This window comes from Podarcis melisellensis, assembly GCF_964234715.1.
Source record: "Podarcis melisellensis genome assembly, chromosome: 12".
In the NCBI taxonomy this organism is placed as follows: Eukaryota; Metazoa; Chordata; class Lepidosauria; order Squamata; family Lacertidae; genus Podarcis; species Podarcis melisellensis.
In genome coordinates, this window is record NC_138544.1 from 41,499,205 (window position 1) to 41,525,782 (window position 26,578).

The 26,578-nt window shown below is 45.5% G+C and overlaps 2 protein-coding genes across 15 annotated transcripts in view; one reads left to right on the forward strand and one right to left on the reverse strand.

The window, feature by feature from the left end:
* Positions 1–5,713, forward strand: part of SVIL (supervillin) — a 143,718-nt gene extending 138,005 nt beyond the window's left edge. For all 14 annotated transcript variants that reach the window (XM_081931381.1, XM_081931392.1, XM_081931386.1 and 11 more), the window contains 3 exons: positions 3,127–3,248; positions 4,408–4,563; positions 4,676–5,713. In XM_081931381.1, the coding sequence (XP_081787507.1) occupies positions 3,127–3,248; positions 4,408–4,563; positions 4,676–4,762 (365 nt within the window). In that variant the 3' untranslated portion in view covers positions 4,763–5,713. The remainder of the gene's footprint in view (positions 1–3,126; positions 3,249–4,407; positions 4,564–4,675) is intronic.
* LOC309380857 (uncharacterized protein) overlaps positions 43–26,578 on the reverse strand; it is a gene marked incomplete at its 5' end in the record, with an annotated part of 68,017 nt that continues 41,481 nt past the window's right edge. The window contains 6 exons of the mRNA XM_081930951.1: positions 43–408; positions 3,159–3,319; positions 6,653–6,753; positions 7,991–8,044; positions 15,389–15,674; positions 17,770–17,871. Of these exons, the coding sequence (XP_081787077.1) occupies positions 15,447–15,674; positions 17,770–17,871 (330 nt within the window). The 3' untranslated portion in view covers positions 43–408; positions 3,159–3,319; positions 6,653–6,753; positions 7,991–8,044; positions 15,389–15,446. The remainder of the gene's footprint in view (positions 409–3,158; positions 3,320–6,652; positions 6,754–7,990; positions 8,045–15,388; positions 15,675–17,769; positions 17,872–26,578) is intronic.

Sequence of the window (26,578 nt, forward strand, 5' to 3'; positions counted from 1 at the left end):
GTTTATAGACTCCCCCACTCCCTTTCAGATAAAATACCAGGGTGCTATACAACAAAATTTATTAGTACAATAAAGCATAAAACACTGTTTGGGAAACGAAAATAGTCATTAAAATGACAGGCTCATCGTGAAAAAATTTAAGCAGCTGGCATAAGGTCTTCAAGAGACATATGGAAATTGGTAGTGAAGATGCCTTCTAAATCTTCACCAGAAGAGTATTTACTCCACACTAAATGCCTAGTTGAAGGTAGCCAGGATTATGCAGCACAGGGGGCAACTAGCAGCCCTCCTCTCAGTGACTGAGCTGGGATAAAAGGGCTCAGATGGCCCTTTGAGGTATCCTGGAACCAAGTTGTTCAGTGCTACCTGGCCTGGTAGCAGATGCTGTTGGCTGTCTGCCCTGTGTAGCTGCTGCATTGTACACATTGATAGCTCTAGCTCCTGAACGAAGGTGCTACATGCCCTGGATCATTCTTGCACTCCCACAACTCTCCTTTTTAAGGCAGCTCACCAAGGATTTGTGACTAAGAGGCGGGATATGTGTGGCTTGCCTAAAGTGGGGATAGGGAGTGTTTTTCTCCCTTCCCCTGCCTATCATTGCTCTAAGGTAAAGTTCCCCAACATTTCCATGGCTCTCATCTGTTATAAGGAGAATTCAGCTGCCTGATTGTGCATTCCCATCACTAAAAAAAAAGCTTGTGTCTGGGTAATTATTTAAATCAATGATTTTAATTCATTAATAAAATATTACTTTACAAGCCGCTTGCTGCAGTTAATGAGCAGGCGTTCTACAAACCTTGCGATAGCTACAGCGAACTTAATTGCGTTTAACTGTTTCTAAGAGTCACCTCAACCTTTTCTGCTTAAATATAGTGACCTATAAAGTCAGAATCAGAATGTTCAAGGAAATGAAAATGTTCTGCTTCTTAATCTCTCTGGATGTCCTGTGCCTGATGTATTTTGATGGACACTTAATGAGGAGATGCAGGATTAGATTCCACTAACGAAGTTGACACTATATCTCTCCTGGTTTAAATAAGGATTATGGGTGATTCTCTCCTGGGGGGGGGACCCAGTTGGTGTTAACAGCTGCCATTGAGAATTCATGCTTTGTTTCAGCAGATGCAGATATAAGACTAGATTACATCTTGCATTATTGCTGCGAGGGTGTGTTATTGCCATGTTGTTAACAACAAGTCTTGCCTTGTTGAGTTGGCTTTCTTTCCACTGTTCCTGAGCCGATGTGCATCTGTACCTAACCATCTATCTAGTTCGCTTTATGTATTTGATGCAGTTAGGCTCCTGTCTATAAAAATATTATGCTGTGATTAAGTTGCTTTGTCTTCAAAGTGCCATAAAAAAACCCCGTATGATTACTTTTCCAGTTTGGTGCGAATCTCACAATAGAAATGTATTGAATATATATTGTACTTTCCATTTGGAATGATTTTCATATGTACTCCATTGGCTTGAGACAGACAGATGGCAACCACAAAATATATACATTAATAATGAGAGCTAAACCAGATTGGGTGATGGCTGAACTTGTCTGTTTAAACTTTTTCCAAAACTTTGCCATCATATACCATCACAAAGAAACAACACCCAAGATCAGATTAAAAGGGTGAAGGGATGGAGTCAGGCAGCAGGCTTCACTCAGGGACTTGTAGATGCACCACTGCTGCTGTTGTTCTGCAGCACAGTCACTTAGCAGAATGATACACACCCTAAGGAAGACTGTAAGAGCCTAGGCCAGGGCACTCTATCCAGACTGGCATATTTGCAGAGTTTGGACTTTCGTCAAACAGTTGCTGTGGCATCACTGACAAATTCAAGCAGCTTCCACTGTTGTAGTTAGAAGAGCGGAAGACTTTTAATTGCACACGTGCAGATTAAACTGCACTGTAGGTATGAGCTGCTGCTTACACAAAGGTAAGCATTGCCATATTTTTAATAAGGCGCTTGGAGAACTTCCACTAATCATTTTCTAGCTTCAGCATGCAGGTCTGATGCTTGTGTGTTGGGAAATTTGTAGAAGAGAGGCTGTGATAATACATGGACTTCTCCAACAATACATCATAGTCAATTTAAGTGATATTGTTACCACTAGTTTCTGGAGATAGCTTTTCCTATGCTATGCTATGCTATGCTATGCTATGCTATGCTATGCTATGCTGTGTTGAGGTCAGGAATCCATACTGAATATTTGTAGCTATATGCAATGGATAAAAATCATTGGGCTGTACCCAGTGTAGACTCATTAGAATTAATGGGTATGGGTAACTGAGATCCATTAATTTCAAAAGGTCTAGTTAATAGAACTTAGTTGGAAAAAAACCATTTGTCTTGGCAGTAACATCCATTTTCCTTCCTCAAGCACTTGAGGGTACGAATGTAAGAGATCTCAATTCTGGGCACAAGTAGACCCAGGCCTGCATAGCTCCAGCAAGCCTACTGCAGCATATGCTTTCAGACCAAGCTGTCTGAAGCAGACTATGGTTAGGCCTCTCTTAACAAGGTTAGGAAAGGCCTCATCCATTCCAAGTAGGAAATACTGGGATCAGTCAACCAGTGTTCTGTCTTGACTGCTTTTATTGATTTATTTCAGTTTGTTTATGTTCTGTTTTTCAACAAAGCAACTTAATTCAATTAACTTTAAAAAATTGTAGCATTAATTGTGTGGGTGTGCATAAACACACATGCACACATATATTCTGCTAAGACCAGAATAAATGCACTTTTCATTAAAACAGGATATATCAAAGACCAAAAAACCCACCACCCTGTGCAATAAAAAGGTTTTCAGAACCCATCTAAAAGCAGTGAGAAGGATCTCCCAAGCATTGGGGTGGGAGTTGCAGGCCAGCAACCTTCTGGAATGCGCAGGTTTTCTGCCGCACCAACTTTGCATCTAAAGATGGAATTCTGCAATTGAGAAGGCCTCATCACTAGGGCCCACAAAAGGAATATCCAGGAGCCTTAAAACATATTCCTGGATAATCTGGACACTTTGTTTGAAAGGTTTACAACACAAAGCTTTTTTTTCAGATAAGTGGAAAATTCACAAAAGTCTAGAAGAAGGTGGCAAGGTATTCCATATTTATTTTAATTTCTTTTTATGTATAGGAAAAAATGTGAAGAAACCTCCCAAATCTTACCTAATTCACGCTGGTCTCGAACCTCTGACCTTCACCAATATGTTTCCAAGCTGGGAACACAGAGAGGACATTGCGGAGATCACAGAAATGGTAAATCAACTTTTCTCATTATCTTTCTTCATTTTCCACTGCACTGCTGGTGATGTGGCTGTGGTGGTGTTCTGGGAAGCAGCAAAAGCCAGGGGATTACCATGGAGAGGCAGCTTCAAGCATTTGAGGGGGGAGAATAACAGCGTGGGTGGATTTTGACTGAGATTTTATCATCTACTCATAAAGCTTCCAGGATGCAAGGAAATGTTTTATGTCCAAAGAACTGAGAGGTCTGGCTAAAATATTTGTTTTTGTTGAGCTGATTCAGTAACAGAGGCCTGGCTATTCCTTATCTCTCTCAGAAAACCTGCCAAGGCTTGCAGTGGTTGGAGCTTCCTTCTCAAAACAGAGCACATCGTTTTTGTCAGAAATGCAAAGCCTTACACAAAACATGAAGTGGCAATGTGGGGACTTTCTTGGTAATTAAGAACCTTCCCTCGAGAGAGCCATGTCTTTTGGCTGGTTCGTTCTAAATCGGCTGCCATATCTGTAAAAGAAGTAAACAAAGCTCCTTGGGTAAAATGTACATTTCACAGACCTGGTTTTTCAGATGAAACAGTGGCTCCGTTGTGATTGCAAAGTGCAAGTAAACTAACATTTGTTTCTCCCACTTCTGCTTCTGGCACCACCCATCCACTGGCCGTGGCATGAAAAATATAAACAATATTACTAAACTACTGTATTTACTCGAATCTAATGCTCACCTTTTTTGGTCAAATTATGTTGTGGGATTTAAGGTGCGCATTAGATTTGATGGCACAGTTACATGTGCCAACAAATACTTTTTTTATTTGTTTCAAGGTTCTGAAAAATTGAGGTGCACATTAGTTTTGATGGCGCATTAGGCTCAAGTAAATACAGTAGTTAATTGAAAAAGGAATCAGAAACTGTCTTGGCCACCTGACTTCCAGCCATCATGGAAGGCAAGGAGGGAGGGAGACTGTATGCAAGCCCAAAGCTTGCATTGGTTTCTTCATTTAGTGCTAAGCCCATAGCAAATGAGGTTGTTATTGTAAGTATATACAAACATAATTCCTTTCAGACTGAAGAGCCGGTGTGGGGGGAATTTGTTTATCACCTGACTTCTCCGTAGAGAACATTTGGCTGCTTATCTCTTTCTGAACCACTTGAAATTTCTAAATCTTTTCCTCCCCTCTAGGATGCTGAAGCTTCTAACCAGATAATCCTTGTGGAAGATGTGCTGGCCAAACTATGCAAGAAGCTGTACCCATTGGCCGAACTTTTAGCAAGGCCCCTCCCAGAGGGAGTGGATCCACTAAATCTTGAAATCTACCTTTCAGATGAAGATTTTGAGGTAACTGGGAATACACATCTCACAGATGTCTCTATAACTACTCTTTACATTGCTATTCTTCTTCTTTTTTACACTTCTTAATGCCTACCCTTCAACAATCCTTTTAATGCAGGCTGGATTGCAGATGACAAGAGAGGAATATAACACACTGCCTTCCTGGAAACAGGTGAACCTCAAAAAGGCAAAAGGACTCTTCTAAATAACCTGGCCATGTTGCAGTTAAGGGCTAAAGCTGGAGTGGGATCTTGTGTCATTTTCAGCACCTTGTGGACGAAGAGCAGCAGTGGGGCCAACTTGTGCTCACCCCCCACCCCCTTCACCAAGCCAACAAGATACCGCCGGAAGGCTGTAGATTACTGCCTCTTCTTAAATCACGTCATATTGTAAATGTGTGAGAGAACTCTTTTGCAGGCTCTTTGTTTGGGGAGGTAAGGCAATTTGACCGCTGATGAATTGTGTTCTCCCTTGTACTTGAGCAGCAGTTTCTCAGGCTGCTGCTGCAGCAGCAATGGCAGATCTTTTTAGCTGCGTTACACTACTTGCCATTTGGGTTTTGAAGACGTTCTCTTTGTAAAGTGTTATTTTGTTTAAAGCTGTGGATTTTCAAAAAGAATTTATATTTATATAAAACACATAGGACAAGGATGTATTTAACAATGCAATGTGTATTGTTCACTTTCAAGACTTCCGTCAAGAAGGACTTTCAGAAAAGTAGCTCGGCGGCGCAGTTGCTTGGTCTGAATTAGTTAAACTACCAATTATGTTTTTACTCTCTCTTTGTGTCTTCCCACCCTCTATCTCTGAATGGTTTCTCTTTTTAATAGGCAACGAATTGGTCTCAATGCTGCTTCAGGTGCTAAACTGAACAAAGCGTCATCACACGAGTTTCTTGAGAAACTCTCCAAATCCAACTTTGATATACTTTGTTATCCCAAAAATGTATAGTGCCTTGTTTTTTTTCTGTGTACAGTTTATATACAAAAAGATCGGTCTGCTTTTTGAAGATGGCTCTGAAAAGTCTCCTATGCTCTACTTTTATAATAGTAGAAATAAAAAAACATCTCAGTTTCTAATAACTTGTTGTAAAGATAAACTGTCTTTTATGACAAAGACTCAAAGCAAAGCTTCAGAATAAACTCTTAGCAATGCACACAGACTTGTTCTTCTTCTCCCATGTAACTGATTCTGTCAGAAAATACCTCATTTCAGTAAAACACACAGAAAATATTTGCATTGTGCTGTGAACAAACAGCAGAAATTTTCTGATTCAGAAAATTAGTATTTCATGATAAAGAGAGAACTGGTGCCTGTGATTTAATGTCCATGTTGTGTACAGTGGTACCCTGCAAGACGAATGCCTCGGAAGACGAAAAACTCACTAGACAAAGGAGTTTTTCGTTTTCTTAGCCGCTTCGCAAGACGCATTTCCCTATGGGCTTGCTTCGCAAAACGAAGCTTGCCCCGCAATCTCCAGGGACAGAGGTGAAGGCGCGCGCGCCCTCCCCGGACCCCTTTTGAACCAAGGGGCGGCAACGGGGAGAAGCGATTCTCCCCGCTGCCCCTTCCCTTGCTTTAAAACAGCTCCGGCGAAAGAGGGGAAGGTGTGCGCGCCTTCCCCTCTGTCCCCGGAGATTGCGGGGCAGGCAACGGGGAGAAGCAATCTTCTCCCCGCCGCCCCTTGCTTTAAAAGAGGTCCGGGGACAGAGGGGAAGGCGCGCGGCGCTTCCCCTCTGTCCCCGGACGGTCTCCATAGGAATGGATTGATTGATTTTCAATGCATTCCTATGGGAAACCGTGCTTCGCAAGACGAAAAACTCGCAAGAAGAAAAAACTTGCGGAACGAATTAATTTCGTCTTGCGAGGCACCACTGTACAAACAACCAAGGTTCTCCACCGAGTTCCTTGCTCATGAAATAATGGTGCTGCATAATCAGACCCTCAGGATAAAGAGATCGTCATTTTTCTCTATTAAGTCTGAGGCCTTCAACCATCTGATCCACTCGTGCTAATGGGTCCATCAGTATGGGACCAGGTATAAACAGTTGCCATTTGTAGGAAAGAGGCGACAGAAGAAAATGGATATACTTACTGAAATATACCTTCAAGATGCAGATTGGCAGCAGCTCCTTTCCAGAATTCGCCTACAATAGCAAGCACTGCTGAGAAATGCAGCCTCGTTGCTTCTTTTCCCTATGAGTGAAACAGAACAAAAATGATCATACCTTGATTAAACTGTAGTAAGACAAATGACAGCCAGATAAAATAATTTGGATCATGGCTCACTGCTCTAGATCTTAGCTGACTTCTCTGGCTTATATCAGACCTACTAAAATATAGTAAGTTTCAAGGCTTTTGCTCAGAAATCATGTGGTGTGGTTTTTTTCCTGAATTAAATTCTGATTTCAACAAAGGATGCAAAGCCATGTCTGGTTACTGTTTTAGGTAGCTATCTATTCACTTTGAATTACCACAACATATTCAAAAGATTTCCTCCCTTTTATGTGTCTTTCAAAGAGATGCAGTACAATGTTTTCCCTGCCTGTAAACCCGGGAAAGCATTTCAGTAGACAGTTAACAGTTCAAAATTACCTTTACAGGAGGAAAATCTTCAAGCCATTGTTGCTAAGTGACATGATGATCTCTTGAGATGCTGTTCTTAACCTGACCAAATCAAATGCAATCAAGCACATTGAAGAGACTGAATTGAGTGGCCTTGTTATAACCTGATGTGTGACTTAGCCCACAAAACCAAAGTCCTTAAGACTTCTGCATAAGTAGAGTCCAGAGATGTCAACAAACACAGCTTAAAAAAAGGAAGCAACTGCAAATGATATGCTATACTTCCATGGCATACGTGAGCATCAGTTTGAGTTCCAAGTCCTGTATGCAAGCCTGCTTTATGTGGGGATCTGCCTATGTTAGATGAAAACTAGTAATTGCTTGCTATGACAGGACTGGCTCATTATTTCATTTATTTCATTTATATTGATACCCATAGCAGAAGTTTCTAAACTGTTCAACTGTTCAGATTATAAGAACAACACTGAAGTATAAAATAATGGACACTGTAATGGGTTGATTCTAAAATTGAACATAATCAAAACCGAACTTAAAACACAAAGAGCCAGACTGAAACATTAAATTCTTTAAAAAGCCTGGATGAATTCAATGGTCTTCCACCTGGTGCCAAAAGGTAATAAAGTAAGAATGTGAGGAATACGGCAATATGGGGGGCAGGGGGATTTACAATCTGAAAGTCTCCAGTGGATTGGAAAACCCAGAAGACATTTATGCAGTTCATTGGGGTTTTATTACATATACTGTTACAAATAATGCATAGAACTGTCTACCTTTTACCATTGCATTAAATCTGGACACCATGCTGGTGCTTTTTGTAAAGAATCTTATTTATACTGTTATTACTTACCTGTGCATCCCCCTGTAGTTTCGGGCTTGTTCATTTTCTTTTCTCCTGGGAGTGCTATATAGAACAAGAAGAGATCATGAAAATGATGGCAAGCAAACCTCCCTGGAAAAACCAGTCCCTAGCAGGGGTGCCACTACCAGAAAGGCCCTGCCTAACCTATTTATTTGGCAGAGCCACTCAGAAAAGAGCCACCAAAGATCTTTAGGTTTGGGCAGGTGCACACAGGAGAAGACGCTCCATTGGGAAACTTGATCACAAGCCATTTCAGGCTTTCAAGACTGAAACCAGCACTTTAAATTGGATCCAAATGCAGGGAGCCAGTGCAGCCTGCAAAGGAGAGAAGTGTAAAGATAGTCTTACACCAGTCCCAGTTAATGTTTTTGCCGCCCTCTTCAGGACCTGCAGGCTGCAGTTTGTTTTCAAAGGCAGATCCACAATACAACACATTGCAATTGTCTAAAATGTTCTACAAAATGGGTATACTTTTCACACATGTAAAGAGCATGGCTCTGCAATTTCAGGTTTGTCTGTGGCAGAGAATGTTTTGGGACTCACTGAAAAACAATAAACTAAAAGTGATCACATATGTGCATAGGGCACGCAGTATATATACCCTGACCTCAGAGAAGAAAAACTATTGTATTTTTTAGTTTAGTTTTACAAAAGGCCATGCAGGAATTTGGGGGGGGGGGTGTCAAAGTCTTTTGCAAAATCTAGTCAAATGACTGCATGATCCCATCAGTCTTTGTGTGTGTGGACACACAGTGGGGCATCTGATCATGTGAGGCTCCCACCACCACCTGAAGTTAGAAGTCCAGATTAGTGCAGTTCAAAAAGTTACGCCTGTTCTTCCCCTGCACACACTCCATTATTTATCAATGAATGAGAAAAGAAACTGCATTTGAAAATGGTTAAAGGTAGATCATTTTCTTGTGAAATTCCCATCGTGGGTTGCAGGGTTTTTGTCATGATTACTTTCAAGGTGTACGAGTAGCATTTGTGAGGGTCCCTTTCTTTCATTCTACAAATCATCTCTCTGCACTCTGCAGCCCTCCTGGGTGCCTGTGCTTCTATTAAAGGTCAGGGAAAGACATTGTGCAGCATCTCCTCCTCTGAGGCTGCTTTTCAGATCAGGAAATGTGGGCAGCCAGGGAGGCTGCAGAGAGGAAAGGGAAAGGTGCCATCCTTTGCATTTCTGCAAGGTAAGCTATCAAAAGTCTAAACAAATTCTAAAGCGTTCTGAAAATGAGGCAGAAAAATAGAAGTCTCTTTTGCAGAGGAAGAAAAGGACAGAACTGTGGTGTAGACTCACCATCTCATCTGGTTTTTCTTAGAGCTGGTTTAGCAACACCAGTCAACCAACCTAAGAGTTGGCTAGGGCAATGTTGGTGTTGCCACAATCATTTCAATACTTCACACTTTGGGTGAGGAAGCTCTGTTCCTCCAGGTGATGTTGCACTTCCAGTTCCCGTCAGCCCTGGTTAACATGGCCAAGGGTCAGGGATAATGGGCACTGAAATCCAAAAACACATGGGATGGGCACAGATTCCACTTCCCAGCATTACACAGAATGAAATAATAGACTGAAGTGGGTGAACTCAAGAGCTGTGCACCACTTCAGGCTGTGTATGAGGAGGGGAGGGGTGTTGTATTCTTGCCTATTCCCCCACATTAAAAGCTGGCTTGCAGCAAACCAGAATATTGGAGAGAGGTCCTTGCTAAATTGCCTTTTGCTATATCCCGTTCCCACCTGCTATTCTGGCCCTTTCACACTCTCATCTATTAAGTGATGTGCTTATGTCTGCTCAACTCTTTTTGGAAATGTCAAAACTATTTTTCAGCGCCACTCAGGTTCCAGGAACACTGATCTAAATTACACCCATATTCCTGGCTTGTCAGAGCCTTATCTGAGCTGCTGCATGAGCGACGTGCTATTGTCTCTTCTGTCAAACCTTGCAGACTGACATTGCCAGCTCTCCTGTTACTTTGCCTGGTGCCATGGTGCAGACAGAGCAATGCCCTCTGAGCTAAGGGAAGGCACTCTGGGCCGGGCGCCAGGAAACCATGGGCTGTTAAATCTGTCTGTTTTCCCTAAGGGTATAATTTAGCTGCTCCTTTCCTGCCAAAACCTGGCCATAAAATGGTGAAAGTACTCGACGTGTCACCCCCAACCTGCCAACGGAGCTGGGAATTGGATCCAAAACATTTTTCTTTCTCTCGTTCCCTCTTAAAATGCAGCTGGGTGGAATTGGGATGCGGATATCAGTGCTGTGACTGGTTTCTTTTGGGTCTCTTTAACGAGCCCTTGCTCTTTAGCGTGTACTTCTCCAGGCTGAGACCACCTGAGAGAAAAGTCACAGGATCTGATTCCCTCATTATTATCAATTGCATTATGATCTCAAAAAGGGGAGTACGGAGGGGGTTTATCCCATATTGTCCTCAAAATAGGCCCGCGAGATCAGGAGTGAACATGCGGTAGACCAGTGGTTCCAAAATGTATGGGAAACTGCCATACTAGAAAAGTAACCAACAAACAAATTAGCATGGGGACAAGCAAAGGAGGCCATGTTCACCCCAGTGTGGTTTCCCTTTATCACATTAACACAGCAAAACAGGATAATGACCTATCCCCCCAACAGCATATAAATCAATACAGCGGTATCTCTGGATGCGAACGGGATCCGTTCCGGAGCCCCGTTCGCATTCTGAAGCAAACATAACACGCAACTGCACATCTGCATGTGTGTGGGTCGCGTTTCACAGTTTCCACACGTGTGTGATGTCATTTTGAGCATCTGCGCATGCACGAGTGGCGAAACCTGGAAGTAACGCACTCCATTACTTCCGGGTCGCCATGGAGCACAACCCGAAAATATTCAACCTGAAGCTACTTCAACCCGAGGTCTGACTATGGATAATCTGACCCAACAACCAACCCACCCCCTCAAATACACGTGCAAAGAAGCCATACATCTGCAACCAGCATAAACAAAGGACCAATCCACACCATGCTGATACAAACCCTACACTAACACTATGCAACAGAATTAAAGAACAACACCTGCCCATCTCTCCCCCCCTGCACTTTTCTCCACTTATTTGTCTGTTTTATAACAGAAGAACACCTTTAATAGAAACTAATTAAAATAAACAGACCCACGAGACAGAATCACTGGATTTCAGAGTTGGAAGGGTCTTTGGCAGTCATCTGTCCCAACCTTCAGTGCAGGAATCCACAGCACTGCTGATAGGTGGGCATTCAGGTTCTGTGAAGGCAAGACAGCCTGCCCCAGTGTCAAACGGCCCTTTTTACCATTGGGACATCTCTCCTAATGGAATCAAAACTACATAGATAGGGAGAATCTAGTCTCCATGATTATAGTGACCGTTACGGCATCCTCCTACTATGACATTACGACTGTTAAGAGGCAAAAGTCTGGCTTTGGGTGGTCAATTTACTGGGCCTCAATAAAAAGTGTCAATAGTATGCTGGAATGGGAGACCCTCCAGTTTAAGTGATGGAACTTGGAAAAGTGGGTTGAACCCTGACAGACAGTAAAAAGCTGCCATTTAATGTAGCATACATTTTCAAACTCCTGGCACATTTCAGCAGGACAAGGCAAATGTCTAAGTGCTGATGATATGAGGCTGCCTGAAATTTTCTGTTGCCTAAGTGTTGAGCCTACTGTTGAATTCCTACCTCGAAAATGCGCTGTTTTGTCAAAATACCTTTTGCTGTGATTAGATCGGGCTATGGAATTTAATCAGCGCTAATTTCCACAGTGGGAAATATTTCTGGTTGATTACTGCGATATCGCAAGCGGCGAGGAAAGCCATTGTGCCTCGCGGTTTTATAGCCCATCCTAGGCAGGGGTGACTTACAGTGGAGAAATGCATTGGCACTCCAACGCCATAAATTAGATGTTGTTTTTATAATAATGTAGCTGGAGCTGGCAACATTTTATCATAAGTGCTTCAATTCCTGTGGAAAATCGTTGTGCGCTGTACGCTTGATGATGAATTGAGCATCATGTTGGGAGAGCCGGGCTGGGGCAGGAGAAGAGAAGAGAAGAGAAGAAATTAATCCAGCTGATTTTATTTACCGGGTGCTTGTGTGATATTTCACCTCCTAACTCAGATGTCTTTTGTCAGGCCTGCCCTCTGCAATTCATTCAAGAAATGAGGTTTCGCTCCAGTAATATCTGGACTAAATCTCCCTTTTCTGCGTTACTCTTTTCCTGGCCCAGTCTAGATCCTGGCTGCTAAACTGGGCATTGAAGGGTCAGCTTAAAACACCTGCTGGAAAACCCTTCACTGCTTTTGAGTATCTAAGAAGGTTGCAGCCTGGGTCCCAAGTGCATCATGTGATACCAAATGTGAGGAAAGGTCATCAGAAGAGCTAAGAAGGAAGAGGAAACCAAGCCCTATGAGGAGCAGTCGAAGGAGCTGGGTATGTTTAGCCTGGAAAAAGAGGAGACTGAGGGGAGATATGATAGCCATCTTCAAATATCTAAAGGGCTGTCCCATGGAAGAGGGAACAAGCTCGTTTCCTCCAGAGGTTGGGACCTGAACCAATGGCTTCAAGTTACAAGAAAGGAGTCCAGAAGAACTTTCTGACAGTGAGAGCCGTTTGACAGTGGAACAGACTCCCTCAGGAGGTTGTGGACTCTCAATTCTTGGGGGACTTTAAGCAGAGGTTGGATGGCCATCTGTCATGGATGCTTTAAACCTGCATCCATTGCAGGGGGCCCTTCTGGCCCCTTCCAACTCTGCAATTCTATGATTCTTGGAGGGTTAGTTTATGATCCTTGTGGTGCAGGGCTGGGAGATCTGGACACTGCCAGATGTTGCTGGACAACAGCTCCGATCACCACCCCTGACCATTGGGACTTATGGGGGCTGGAGTCCAGCTACGTTTAGAGACCCACAGGCCCCCATCCCTCTTGTGATGTGATAAGGACCGCTATGGCACCAGCTGCACCCACCTTGCTTAGTCAGGTGTTCAATCAGAAACCCATTCTGGAATGAAAAAGAATTTGACGGTGGTGGTGATCTGTTTACAGTGGAGAGTATGGATACCAGGAATCCAGTTAAGCACCTGTGGGTCAGTGGAGCACTGCGATGTGGTTGCAATCACACATTAATAAATTCAGTGACACAATTCCTCTCCCAGTGAAATCTGGAACCCAAGAGATGCTGCTGGCTACGAATGTTTCTGTCTGGCCTCAGAAGGTGAACAATCTCACTCGCTCTCCCCCAAATGGGTGAAGCACACAGGTGCTTGACCCTTCTGCTCCTGCCCAGTACAGACAATTTCATCAATGGGAAGCCTGCACTCTGGTTTCTCGCCTTCTCCTTTTTTATGTTGAGATGATGAATTGCTATAATCTTTTTTCTTCCCCTTTGCGTCCTCCTCCTCCTCCTCCTTTCCTCACAGTGTTGTCTTCTCAGACTGTAAGCCTGATATAATTACTGCGCAGTATGTCTGAGGCTCTTTGTAAACCATAAACGTTACATTTATGATTATGATTACATGGCAGGGATGGGAAACCTGCTAGAATCTGACTCCCATCAGCCCCAGGGACACGCCCAATGGTCATGGATGATAGGAGTTTTAGTCCAACATCTGATGGGTCCCCATTGTTATCTTGGGAAAAAGGTTGGAGGAAGAGGGGAAATGGAAGGCAGGCTCCCCATGTCCTCACACTAGGGCTGCCTTCACCAACCTGGTACCCTCCAGATGTTGCTGGACTACAATTCCCATCATCCTTGATTTTTGGCCATGCTGGCTGTGGCTGATGAGAGTTGGAGTCTAGCAATATCAGGAGGGCACCTGCAGCCTAGTTCAATATTGTCTACGTATCAGTGGCTATATTGTCAGTGGCTCCTTGGGATTAGGGTCATTTTATTTTTATTTGTTTCATAATATTTACATGCCACTTAATTGCAAAAGAAAAAAAACCTCAAAGCAGCTTTCCAAAAGATGATACAATAAAATGAAGGGGGAAATTACATACCCTACCTGAGGATAGTAGGGATTGAATTTGGGGGTTCCTGCATGCCATGTTTGTACACATTGGCCATGTGGCTGGGGTTGATGGGAACTGTAATCTGAAGAGACCATGTTGGAGAAGACTCTCTTAGCGGCTTGCTTCATGTTGATGCAATGCCACATTTGGCTTAGTAATATTCTGGCCTTTCTGAATTGGGGGACAATGAAGGCATTCAAAGAAACAACTTTAACCTTCTCCTTCTTCCATGTTCGGGCCAAAGGGGGTTGATACACTTTCGCAACATGCAGAGAGTTGTTTTATACCAGAGGTTTTCCAGCAAAGAAGGTGGTACCAGAGTGGTGTAGTGGTCCGAGTGTCAAACTAGGACCTGGGAAACCAGGGTTCAAATCCCAACTCAGCCATGAAGCTGACTGGGTGACCTAGGGCCAGTCGCTACCTCTCAGCCTGACCTACCTCACAGGGTTGTTGTGGGGTTTAAATGAAGAATGGAGGAACCACATTCACCACTTTCAGTTCCTTGGAGAACTGTGGGGTAAGAATGCAACTGAATGAATAAATGGCCAGCTCAGATTGCTCACGCAGAAAGTTCTCCTGACTTGGCCTTTGTATTTGCCTCCTACGTTCCAAAGGTCCATCCTTTGAACCCAGAGATTGTCCCTCTGGAGGCCCAGGGGAGGAAGGTGAATTCTGCCAGAGAATGGCAATGCCGAACAACTTGCACTCACAGCATTTTGATGAGGTATAGCCCTAAAGGCACAATTCAGGGCAAAATGGTTTACTTGAGGATGGAAACGCAAAAAAACAGGACTGTTGTCCCTGGTAAATAAGAACCACAAAGTATATGCAGCAGCCTCTTCCCGACTGCATATTTTACTATTATCAGGGGTCAGCAAACTTTCTCAGCAGAGGGCCGGTCCACTTTCCCTCAGACCTTGGAGGGGGGAATAATGAACAAATTCCTATGCCCCACAAACAACCCAGAGATGCATTTTAAATAAAAGCACACATTCTACTCATGTTAAAACACGCTGATTCTTGGACCATCCGTGGGCCAGATCTAGAAGGCGATTGGGCCGGATTCGGCCCCCGGGCCTTAATTTGCCTACCCATGTGCTATTTCCAGCAATGCACTTAAAGTAAATTTTCTGCTTTTAGGGTTAGCTCTTATCTTTACTGTATCTGACTAACTCTGCTGCATGCCGCTTAGAAGCTAAAGCGTTAATTGGTATATAAACTGTGCGAAAGAAATGTATCAAGAAATATATTTCTAATGACCAAGTTTTTCCCATCACTTTTCTTTGCCTAAGCACGTTCTGTCCCCCTCTCTCTCTCACACACACACACACATATGTGGAACTGTATGCGATATAAACATAAAGAGTACCTGCAGAAGAGGCCTCAGGCCACGCGCGTTGTTTCCCCGGTTCTCGCCTGGGGAAGAGTCACCAGCTGGCCGGCCGCGGGCGGAAATGAGCTGCGGGGCTGAGCGTCCGAGCGATGTCCAGCAGAGGGCGCCTCAGGCCAATTAAGGGCCCGGCCTCGACCTTCTCGGCCGGATCTGCGACTGCCAGCCCGGCCCCTTTTGGAAGCAGAGCCCGGGCTCGCTGGTGAGACGCCAGCGAGGAGGAGGAGGAGGAGGCTGATCTCACGCAACCCCTCGCGTTTCCTCCCTAGGAATAAAATGCGCAAGCGGTGCGCGTGGCGGGAGTCAAACTCGCAGCGCATTGAGCAACATGAAAGAGATCTCGTTGAACCAGGAAGGAAGCCACGTGGAGCACGCCGAGGCTGAGGACGCAGGCCGGATTCAGCCCGCGTGCTCGCTTGTGGGCATCGCTCAGGGAGCTGCCGGCGCTTGTGACCCAGTTGGCACCGCGGCTCATCGCCTACGAGCCAGTGTCTCCAAGGGGCAGCGAGGGGCTCCGCGCCTCGGGCTGTTTTTGCACGACTGCAGTGTTTGGGGCACGCGATCGGGGCCGCACCTGGTCGAGACACTTGAACAAACCCACCACAATTGGCACGGCGACCCACAAGCCCTCCCAGCTGTTCCCTTTTCAAGAGCTAAAGCAGAACTGCGAAAGCGGACCCTGGTGGCCAGATAATGAATGGCTGCTTTCTAACGCAGCCGGCGCTCGAGCCATTTTGCAAGGTGTGAGAGCCCTGCTGGGGCCCACAGGGGCTGACCCTGATTGCTGCAAGATCCTGCATAGAATCAGAGAGTTGGAAGGGATCCTGAGGATGAGCTAGTACAACCCCTACTAATACGCGTGTCACAGCTAAAGAATCCCTGGAAGATACAGGGCACCGTGTGGTGGAGAGAAGTGTCAACAGTGGAAGTCCCTAAGGGTCCAGGAGACAAATGCCGCCTCTCCTGTTTCTGTTAAGTCCTTGGCATTCTCCCCAGGCTATACCCCTCACCACCCCTGCTTTGCGGAATTTTTGTATGGCTTTGATGTGGTCTTGTGCGAACGCCTCTTGCCTGCCTGACAGAGAGGGTTGTCTGAACAAAACTCGCCCACAGTACAAAAGTAAAAATTACATTCATTGCTCCACACACTTTTGCCCCTGGGTACAAATTAGGGAAGAGCATGCCCCGAAATGCAGAACACACAACAATGCATTGTATCGGAGGGAGAAAAATTGGTGAGTGACAGAAAAAAATGTCATACAAACATGTGCCTATTAAGAGAAATGGGATTTCCATGGGATCTTTTTCTAAAATATCACAAACTCATGCGGAAATATGGGAAGCTCAACTGAAGCTTGGGAAACTGAAAGGAACCACAACTGACAGATTCTCTCCAGACAGTAATAATAATAATAATAATAATAATAATAATAATAATAATAATAATAATTTTGTAATATTTTCATTAGTTGTACTCCGCCCATCTGACGGGGTTAGTATCATCTATGCTGCAAGTGGGAGGTGGGTGGGGAAGGGGCCTTCCTCCCACAGCTCTCAAGATCTGCAGCTCAAGACCCCCTTCTCCACCTCCCAGTTTCTTCTCTTGCAATTTGGGTGTGAAGGTTGGCTGGCAAAACTGTTGTGCAAATTTCTGTAAACTAGCCCTGAACTGAAACTCTGCATTATGAGAGGCCTTTTTCCAGCACTCAATTGATTCCACGTCCACCTCTGTGTGTTGTTAAAAGGAATTTGGGAACCAGCAACAGAAAGCGAAGCAGGGTTCATTAACTTCAGGAAGCCATAAGGATGCTGGCAGCTTTGACACTGACTTCATCCTCCTAACAGAGCGGGCTGCAGGCCTCACTGGGGCAGTCCCCCTCCCCACACACACACCATTTGTTTCCAAGTCCTGCTTATAGCAACCTACCAAGCACCTGTGAGAAGGCGGCATGGTTCATAGATAGCGTGCAAGCAGATATGCTTGCCCTTGGTGAATTTTTAGCTATTGCTCCTGTCAAAGAGCAGGGTTTTTCATGTGTGGCTTAAAAACCCAGATCCGAAGCTTTAGAGCGCTGTAGTCTGGGGAAATCACGTCCCGCGGTGCCCGTGAAACCTGAGCGCTGGGGAGAGAGGGGAGCCTATTACTCGGGATATTGATGCGCATCAATAATTCAGTGCCCCAATCCTTTCTCCAAATGCCTCTTTCCAAATCGCTGCCAGGCACAGCCAGCTGACGTCAACCCAAACGGCGTCCGCACCTGGCTTCGCATCTGACAAGCATCTCAACGTTCAGGAGCGTGGCTTTGCATTCTGAGTCCTGCCTTTGTGGTGCCCAGTGAGATGGGCTGCTGAGAGCTTACCTGCTCACCAAGGTGAATCCCTTGGGCACGGAGCTCACGCTGGGACTGTGGGCAGAAGGTAGGTCTGGGTCTCCTGGATGCAACGGGAACCCCGGAAAGGAGCTAGGAAACAGAGTAAAAAGCAGTGGGGAAGGTGGAAGAGATATTTATTAAGAATTTAAGAGGAGCCTGCTGCATCAGGCGCATCTAGTGTGACATTCTGTTCTTTTACAGAGGCCAACCAGATGTCTGTGTCGAAGCCCAAAAGCAGGAGCACTCTCCCCTCCCAGCAGTATGGTTTAGAATATAGCAGCAGCCTCCCAACACTACTGTTAAAATGCCCACAAAAATAGCAGCATCTTAACCTGGCACCTGCATTCAGGACTCTCCAGCTGTGGAACTTCATCCCTCTAGAAATCAAATCGAATCAGATCTGATCTCCAGTATTTCCTGGAAGTGATGAGCCCTTGTTATCTCCAGGCAAGCATTCTGTGGCTACGGATGAACAGAAGCTTCTTATACTGGCTGATTATAAAATAATCAGTGTGTGTGGTGTTGTTGTTGTTTTTAAAAAATAAATTAAAATCCCACCTTGTCCATAGATGGGCCACCTGGGAGCAAACTAGTCACAAATATTCCAAAAGGCTGTTATTGGCTGCGTTTGTCATAATTGGTTACAGCGTTTATACTATTTTTGTTAGTTGTTTCAGGTCACTTTTGTGAGGAAAGCAAATAAGAAGGCGGCGGCTGCAATACTATGTACGCTTTGCTGGGGGTAAATCTCATTTAACTAAACGGGACTCGCTTCCGCCTAGATATGCATAGGCTTGCATTGTTAGCAGTTATTTATATAGTGCTTTAGACTGTTCAGAGCACTTCTCTTGTACAATCTCAGGCCTTACAACAACCCTGTGAGGTGGGTCACTTTCTTGTCCCCATAGTGCAGATGGTGAGTGTTATGTACTGAAGTTCTCACCCTGGGCCAGCAGGGAGATACTGTAGATAGATAGTTATGCAAATGAAGGATCGAAAGTGACGTTCAGTGATTGGATAGTTTTAGAAAGCTGTTACAGTAACGTGGTACTGGAGCTCTATATAAGCAGGCTGACTGAGCCCTTCAGTTCAGTTCTGTTCTGGCCTCTGAATAAACAAGAGCTGTTTGAAGAATCGCTGTGTCGTCTGATACGTTCACCCACAACTTAACACTGAGAGAGAGAGAGAGACTGTCTTCAGGGCAAGCCCGCCCCATGAGTTCATTGCTGTCGTTGAAATTCGAACTGGGACTCTCCTGCCTTTCTCACACTTAGTGTTTGCCCTCATGAATGTATAATTCAAGGCTGGAAGGCAGGGCACTATTTGGGAATTGGCAAAGCAAGGCTTTGCTTGCTGGCAAGCCAGAAGCAGTAACGCATATACCTTACACTAGATTAGAGGAGCTCATTCATAGAATCACAGAATTGTAGCGTAGTGTCATCTACTTCAACCCCCTGCAATGCAGGGATCTTTTTGCCCAACCTAGGGCTCAAACCCACAACCCTGAGATTAAGAGTCTTGTGCTCTACCAAATGAGCTATCCTAGGGCTGATTGGCCATGCAAAGTCATCTGCAGGAAAAGTGCTGTTGCCCGATGCTATGCTACTTGAGTAAGGGGAGCCACAGATACGTTTGCTCATACTTGAGAGCCCACAGCCAACGCCACTGGGTAGGAATTTCCTTTTCTCCTCATGTCACAGCATTACACAATTGGACAGGAACTGGGTGGAGGGAGCAGGTATTTCCCTTCTCCAAGGCCTGGGGTGCCAGTCTCAACAGCCTAGGAAAGAGTTCCTACAGAAGGGATACCTAGGGTGTGGCATGCAGCAAAAGGTAATTTCCTGCCATTCATCTCCCTTGTGTTCCTTAGTCGTGGACAGCAGTTTTAAAGCACACGGATTTGACCCCAGCAGCAGAACACAGGCTTTGCATGCAGACTGCATGCATTTCTTAGGTACTTCTGGAAGAGACTCCTCTCTGAGCTGTTGCCAGCCAGTGTCAACAGTACTAGGCCAGATAAACGGTATTTTGCCAAGGCAATTTGTTGTGTATACCTCTGGTTGCCATGTGAAACCTTGGTTTTTCCCAGAAAGCTTTTGTGACTGGTCAAAGCTGCTTTGAGTGCAGGGTTTTATTTTGGCCCAGCTGGGTATTTGCTATTTTATCTTCTTGCTTCTGCTGCTACTATTTTGGCTGGTTGTGGTTTGTTATCCAGCAACATTTGGAGGGCCGCAGGTTCCTCATCTTGGATATATGGGGAAGGATTGTGGCTCAGTGCTAGGGTATCTGTTTTGCATGTAGAAGATGCAACCCTAGTATCTCCAGGCCTGAAACCCTGGAGAACCACTAACAGGCAGGCAGCATAGACCAGGTGCAGGGAACCTTTAGCTCTCCAGATGTTGAACTACAACTCCCATCAGCCTCAGCAAGGATGGCCAATGGCCAGGGATTATGGGAGTTATAGTTCAGCTTCTGGTTGGCCACAGGTTCCCCATACCTGGGACCACTGTTTTAACATGGTGGTATTATTATTATTATTATTATTATTATTATTATTATTGGCAGCTTCCGGCAGAATATACAAAAACACATCAGAACATCACAGATTAAAAGCTTCCCAATACAGAGTTGCCTCCAGATACCTACGGAAGGTTGTATAATTATTTAAACATCTTCCAAAGACCCCAGCAATGTTTTCAGTGTAGCTCAGTGGAAGAACACTTACTTAAAATGCAGAAGATCCCACACTCAATCTCTGGTGGAGAGCCACTGGCGGTCAAGGCCAGATTAGGGATGGGAAGTGTGTGTGGCCCTCCAGGTGTGGCTGGACTCCAACTCCCATCAGCCCTGCTCAGCAAGGCCAAAAGTCAGGGATGATGGGACTTGTAGTCCAACAACATCTGGAGGGCACCAGGTTGGGCAAGGCTATCCTGTGCGAGGGCATGGAGAGACCTGCTGTTCCCTTTTCCTTCCCTAAAATCATAACAACTATGTTGCTTATTATTTACAAAGAGCCTCAAACATACTGCCCAGTATTGAAAGGAAACACCTGTCTCTGAGCAAGGTGAGCGAAGGATCTGACTTTATCTAGGGCAGCTTCTGAATCCTGGCTTCCTATATTGTTGTTTTTCCTGTTGGGATTTTTTTTACAGCTGCACAATAGTCAGAAATTCGTCCATGGGCAGGTTTCCTGTTAAATCTCAGCCTGTCCCCACATTGGTGAAAGACAAGAGACAGCTACACCGAGGAATCTTCAAGCTGTAGGTGAGGTGATCCATTCCTGGGGAGGTACAAACCTCTTCCACCCAACCCCTTGGTGAGCAGCGGTGTACAAAAGAGAAAAGGAATCCAGTTGCAACCATTATGCCCAGTCTGTTGCACGCAGAATGCGGAACTTGAGATTCCAGAGTGGGGGAAGTGGCTTCATGTGGGGAAGGGCCCCATGGCACAGTGAGGTAGCCACAGAAGGTCCCAGGTTCAGTCTTCAGGTGGGGCTGCCTGAAATCCTGGAGAGCTGCTGCCAGTCAGGGTAGACAATACTGTACTAGATGGACCACTGGTCTGATTGAGTATAAGGCTGTTTCTTATGTTCCTAATATTTTAAAACGGGGGCCCCTGATATGGCATAAAATGCCTCGAGGGTACTGTCCTAGCACACTTACTTGGAAATGATGGACTGGAGTCAATAAGATGTCCTTCCAAGAAAACGGATTTAGGCTTTCAGTTTATGACTCAGAAGGGAAGCAAGGGATCCCTTAAGAGGTGCTTAGGAGAAAGCTGGAGGGGAGCAAAGAGAGAGAGAAGGAAAGAAAACAGCCAGCATCCTGCATCTAGGTGGTTCACGTCGATGAGTCCATGTCAGCTGCCTTGCTCTGAAATGCAAGCCGTGGTCACGCCCTGCACATGAATCAACAGTGGTGCTCATCTGGAATGCATCTGCTCCAGAGCTCTGGCTCACAGCTGTCATGGAGGGGGTGGCTGCTCCTTCTTTCCTGTCGAGTCTTCAGATGTTGTGGGACAGGTCTCCATCCATCCATATCGGACGCTGAGCAGAACCGCCGCCACCATATTCTTGCCACATTCCCCAACGTCCTCCTTCCTTTCCTGAGTCACACACATAGGCTTTGGTTTCCACAACTGGAGAGCATCCTCGCCCACAGAAGGACTGGGACAGGGAATTTCCTAAAGGGCAAGGCAGATTTCCCAGAGTCTGTATGGTGTGGTGGTTGGAGTGTTGCACTAAGACCTGAGAAACCTGGTGTGGCGATCACACAGGGTCCCCGGACATTTAACGGTCTATTGATCCCTGTGCCACCACTGTGCTCACTGCCACCAACCTGTTACTCTCGGGTAAAACACTGCGTCCAGACAGTTGTTAAAAGTGAACCAAAAAAACCAAGTTTATTTTACAAACATTAACAAGTTTATGGTTTCTCAGATAATATTCCTGTCAGTATCTTAACTTTAGTTTGTTTACCGGCCTATACCTTCCTAATACCTTCTGTCGATTATCTCAACTGTTTGACTGACTCCTCTTAACAAATTCTCTCACACCAGACTAGCCCAACCCACAGACTTATCTTCCCTCTCTCTTCTAACTCCAGACTGTCTTCTCAACAACTCTAACTCCTAACTCTCCTCTCAAAAAAACCCCTCTGTGCTTAAACCTTATACACAATTAACTCTGCCCGTTGGATTCCCATTGGTTAGTCATTTTACAATTAGTTAACCCTTTCCTTATGAACCCTGTTTGATGTCACTCCCCTAGGAGGGCAAACGCCACACCAGGGTTCAAATCCCCCCGTCAGCCATGAGGCTCACCAGGTGACCTTGGGCCGGTCGCTCACTCTCAGGGATAGAAATGCAATAAATAAGATGTTGCTGTCCTTAATAAATCTCCCTGAAAGCTCTACCTGTCCCCTTGGCAGCATGTGCTCTAGCTCGGACAATGGCAGTTCAAATCTCCGCCCCACCACTCAGGGTAAGGCATCCTTCAGTTAAAAGCATGAGCTCAGGCTCTTCTCTGAGGAGAAATGGAATGTTTTTTGACTGAGGGTTTGTTTATTTTATGTAAAATATTTCTGAGCTGCCCTTCATCAAAAGAATCTAAAGCAGTGTTGATTAACAGATTGTAAGTAGTTGCTGGAGGCAATGTTTGCCAAACAAGCAGAATGGAATAGATGTGAACCGTACACGGTACATATGTGGATAGCGCAGAAGGCAGCCAGGTCCGGCCTGCTGAAACCTTAACCTTTGTCTCTAGCAGACCTGACGTTACAAAAAAGTTGGCTGTACTTTTGGTCAAGAGAAGAATTAAAGTGAGAAATACAGAACAGTTTGCGTCATACCTTCCCCACAGATGTTACTAGACAAAATCCTCTCAAACAAGGGACTGTACGACAACCCCTACTTCTTGTGCTTATATAAGAATGTATCAGAGCTGAGACGTGCATTTAATCGCTTGTGATATGCATGTCCGGGATGGGGGGGGGGAGAGAGAGAGAGAGAGATAGAGAGAGAAAGAAAAGATCATTCTACCACTCCCCATAGACTTGGACTGAGAATCCAGAAATAAATAAATAAATAAAAACATGTTTCCCAACTTGTACCTCATCTGCTTCTAACGCTTAGCTTGCTGCAGATGTGCTTGAGTATGACAATCAAACCATGATTTCAAAGCATCTTTTTGCTGTCTTGAAGCCAAACTTCTCTTAGGTTTTGACCTGAATAGTAGCTCACAGCATTTATTGATTGATATTGCATTTCTATACCCCTTTCCTCCAAGGAGCTCAAGGCTGTGGACACAAACATCTCCCCCTTCTCCATTTTATCTTCACAACAACCTTGCGAGGTAGGTTAGGCTGAGAGATAGTGACTAGCCCAAGGTCTCACGGTGAGAATTTTAACCCGGGTCTCCCAGGTCCTAGTCTAACACTCTAACCACCACACCACACTTGGTCCATACCATGCATTTTGCTATGGACCATCTTTCTTTGCAAATGTCAAAGGCAGGTATTTAGGGGTGGGTGAGCATCCTGCTGCTTGCCCCAAATGGGGCTGAGTCATTGCCTGGGGAAGGTCTGCTAGGAAGGTCCTAGCTCAGTGGTAGAGCATCCGCTTTGCGTTCAGGAGGCTCCAGGTTCAATTCCCGGCATCTCCACCCTTGGGCTTGGACTGTCCCCTCCTTGGAAGCTTGAAGCGTTGCTGGCCCATCAGTGTAGACAATGCTGAGCAAGATGGACCAGTGGTCTGATTCAGTACAGGGCAGCTTCCTTTGTCCCTACATACAGTCTGCCTCCTCCCCATCTCTCAAGGCAAGTGAGAGGCCCTCATGCAAGGAGGGGGCGGTGGTAGCAGCACCTTTGAGTCCTTTCCTTTGAGCATCACCATTCTATGATGCTAATAAGATGCTTTCTTTTTTGCCGGTTCCAAACACAAGTTTGTCAGTCCCTTGAGACAGGGATCTGCAGAATAAACTCTGGAGCCAGAGTGGAGTCTTTAATAAAGGTTCAGTGTGACTCACACTGATGAGTCTTGTTCTTAATTGCCCGGGTAAACTGCACAAACAATTCGCTTTGAAGGAACGGCCTCTCAGATCTCCTGTTGTATTTGTGGAAGACCCAGGCAAGGATGGAACGCAACCTCGTAAGCTTTGTAAAAACTGAACAAAACAAACAAACAAAATCTGGAGGGCAATGTTGGATTCCGCCCCCACCCCACCCCATAAGTGGCTCCCTGGATTTTTGGACGCTGCTTTCAGGTTTGTTTCCAGAAGCCTAATTCTCATACCACTCTGTGGCCACCTCTCTCTTTCTCTGCTGGCAGAGGCAAGCTTGCTGGCTGAGATCCAGGATTCACATCCCTGAGACAGCTTTTGACCCAAATTGTTGAAGTCAAATTTGAGAGGAGAGAGAACAGCGATCTCTAATCGGAGATACTGGTTGGGGGAGGGGGGAGGACTGTTACCATGAAAAAGGAAGGAAGACCCTCAGGTACCCTTGCTGAGAATCTCATAATGCCAGCAACAATAAGGGTTGGTGCTTTTTGAGCAGAGCAGCCTTCCTCAAAGTGGTGCCCTCAAGAGCAAGCTCTGGCTGGGGCAGGTAGGAGCTGCAGCAGCAACCCCATGGAGGGCATAACCCTTTCATTGCAATAATTTTTGGCAACAAGAGCAGAAGTGTAAGGCACAAAAGACCATTCTGGTTTTGGATCGCTCTCAAGGTATGCCCATAAGGAAATCTGCACAAATGAAAAAGCAGGCTCTATTTAGCATTCAGGTTTCAGGTGTCCCCCGTGAGCCCAACTGCCCTTTATTAGGTAGTGTCCAGAAATATGGGGTGGGTGCTTCTCTTGTTTTTCTTGGTAAGGATGGGGAGTTTATCATGCATTCTTTTTTTTACTCCTCCTGGCTTTGGCTTTGGTTTTGGAAAGTAAATATTTGGAGCAGAAGTAATTATTGTTCTCACCTCCAGCAGAGTGGCTAGAGGTTCTTGGCCAGTGGTGGGGAACCTCCCCATAGCTCAGAGGGAGAGCATCTGCTTTACATGCACAAAAGTCCCTTGTTCAATCCCAGATAGGGCTGGGAAAGTGTCTTGCCTGAAACCCTGGACAGCAGCTGCCAGTCGGTGTAAGCAATACTGAACTAAGAGGGGCCAACGGTATAAGCCAGCTTTCTGTGGCCCCTTGTGGCCCTCCAGGCCCCTCTCTCTGGCCCTCAGAACTCTCCCCAGGACACACCACTCACTGGTCCCCCTCACCCCCTGAGTGTTTTGCATGTCCTTGAACCCCAATACTGCTTCTTGCTTGTCTGGATGGAGGACAGAGAGGGATGTGGGAGTAGCATGTGTCAAAAACCAGGCTATGGTACAAATTTACATACGTTGCTCCACCAACTTTTCCTGGTAGCCCCTCCCACCACTGGCATGTGGCCCTCCAGAGGCTTGCCCAGAAGGTCATGTGGCCCTTGGGTGAAAAAAGTGACCACTCCCAATCTTGATGCAGAAGAGGCTGAGAAGGAAGCCGCCCTCCCAAAGGATGGACGGCATCCACCTAGAACCACGCTTGGCACTCCTTTGTGCCAATCCAAGGCCCTTATGCCAGATCACCTGACGAGTTGCAGCTCTGCTGCAGTAACACAGAGCTGGGCCATGAGCCAGAGAGAGCATCAGCAAATGCTCCTCTATCATCCCGTTTTGCCTTGTGGTGGCTTGTTAGCTTTAATGGGCTTGAGGCTTTTTCTGGATTCGCGGAATCAAGGCCTTGCGCTGATCCTTCAAACTCTCATTCCTTCCCCGGGATTCCTGTTAATTTCTTTCTTCCCTGTTCCTTATGGTTCCTGGTTCGGGAGGAAGGCTGCCATCCTGCCCCTCTCCCTTAGTATTTAAGCCATCGCTCAGGTTACCTCACTGGGCTCAGTCTATAGGCACTCACTATGCGTGGCTAATAGATGGGAATGCCAGTTTGCACAATGACCCAAGATTAAGTAAGAAAACACAAGTAAGAAAACTTAACATGCCTGATGAAATAAAAATAAAAAATGTCCTGTGGAAGTTCAACAGGAAGTGGGCCTGGCTGACAGAATAAGAATTAAATAGAGGGTCAGGCCATCTAACCCAGTGTTTCCTGCTCAGACTGGCAGCAGCTGTCCAAGGTCTCTCAGGTCAAGAAAGGGCTCTTCCATCAGCCACTTCCTGTTTGTTTGTAACTGGAGATGCAAGTAACTGAACCCAGAACTGTCCACGAGGAAAGACTGTGCTCTGCAACCCCCTCAGCAATAATATGTGAAGAAGAGGGATTT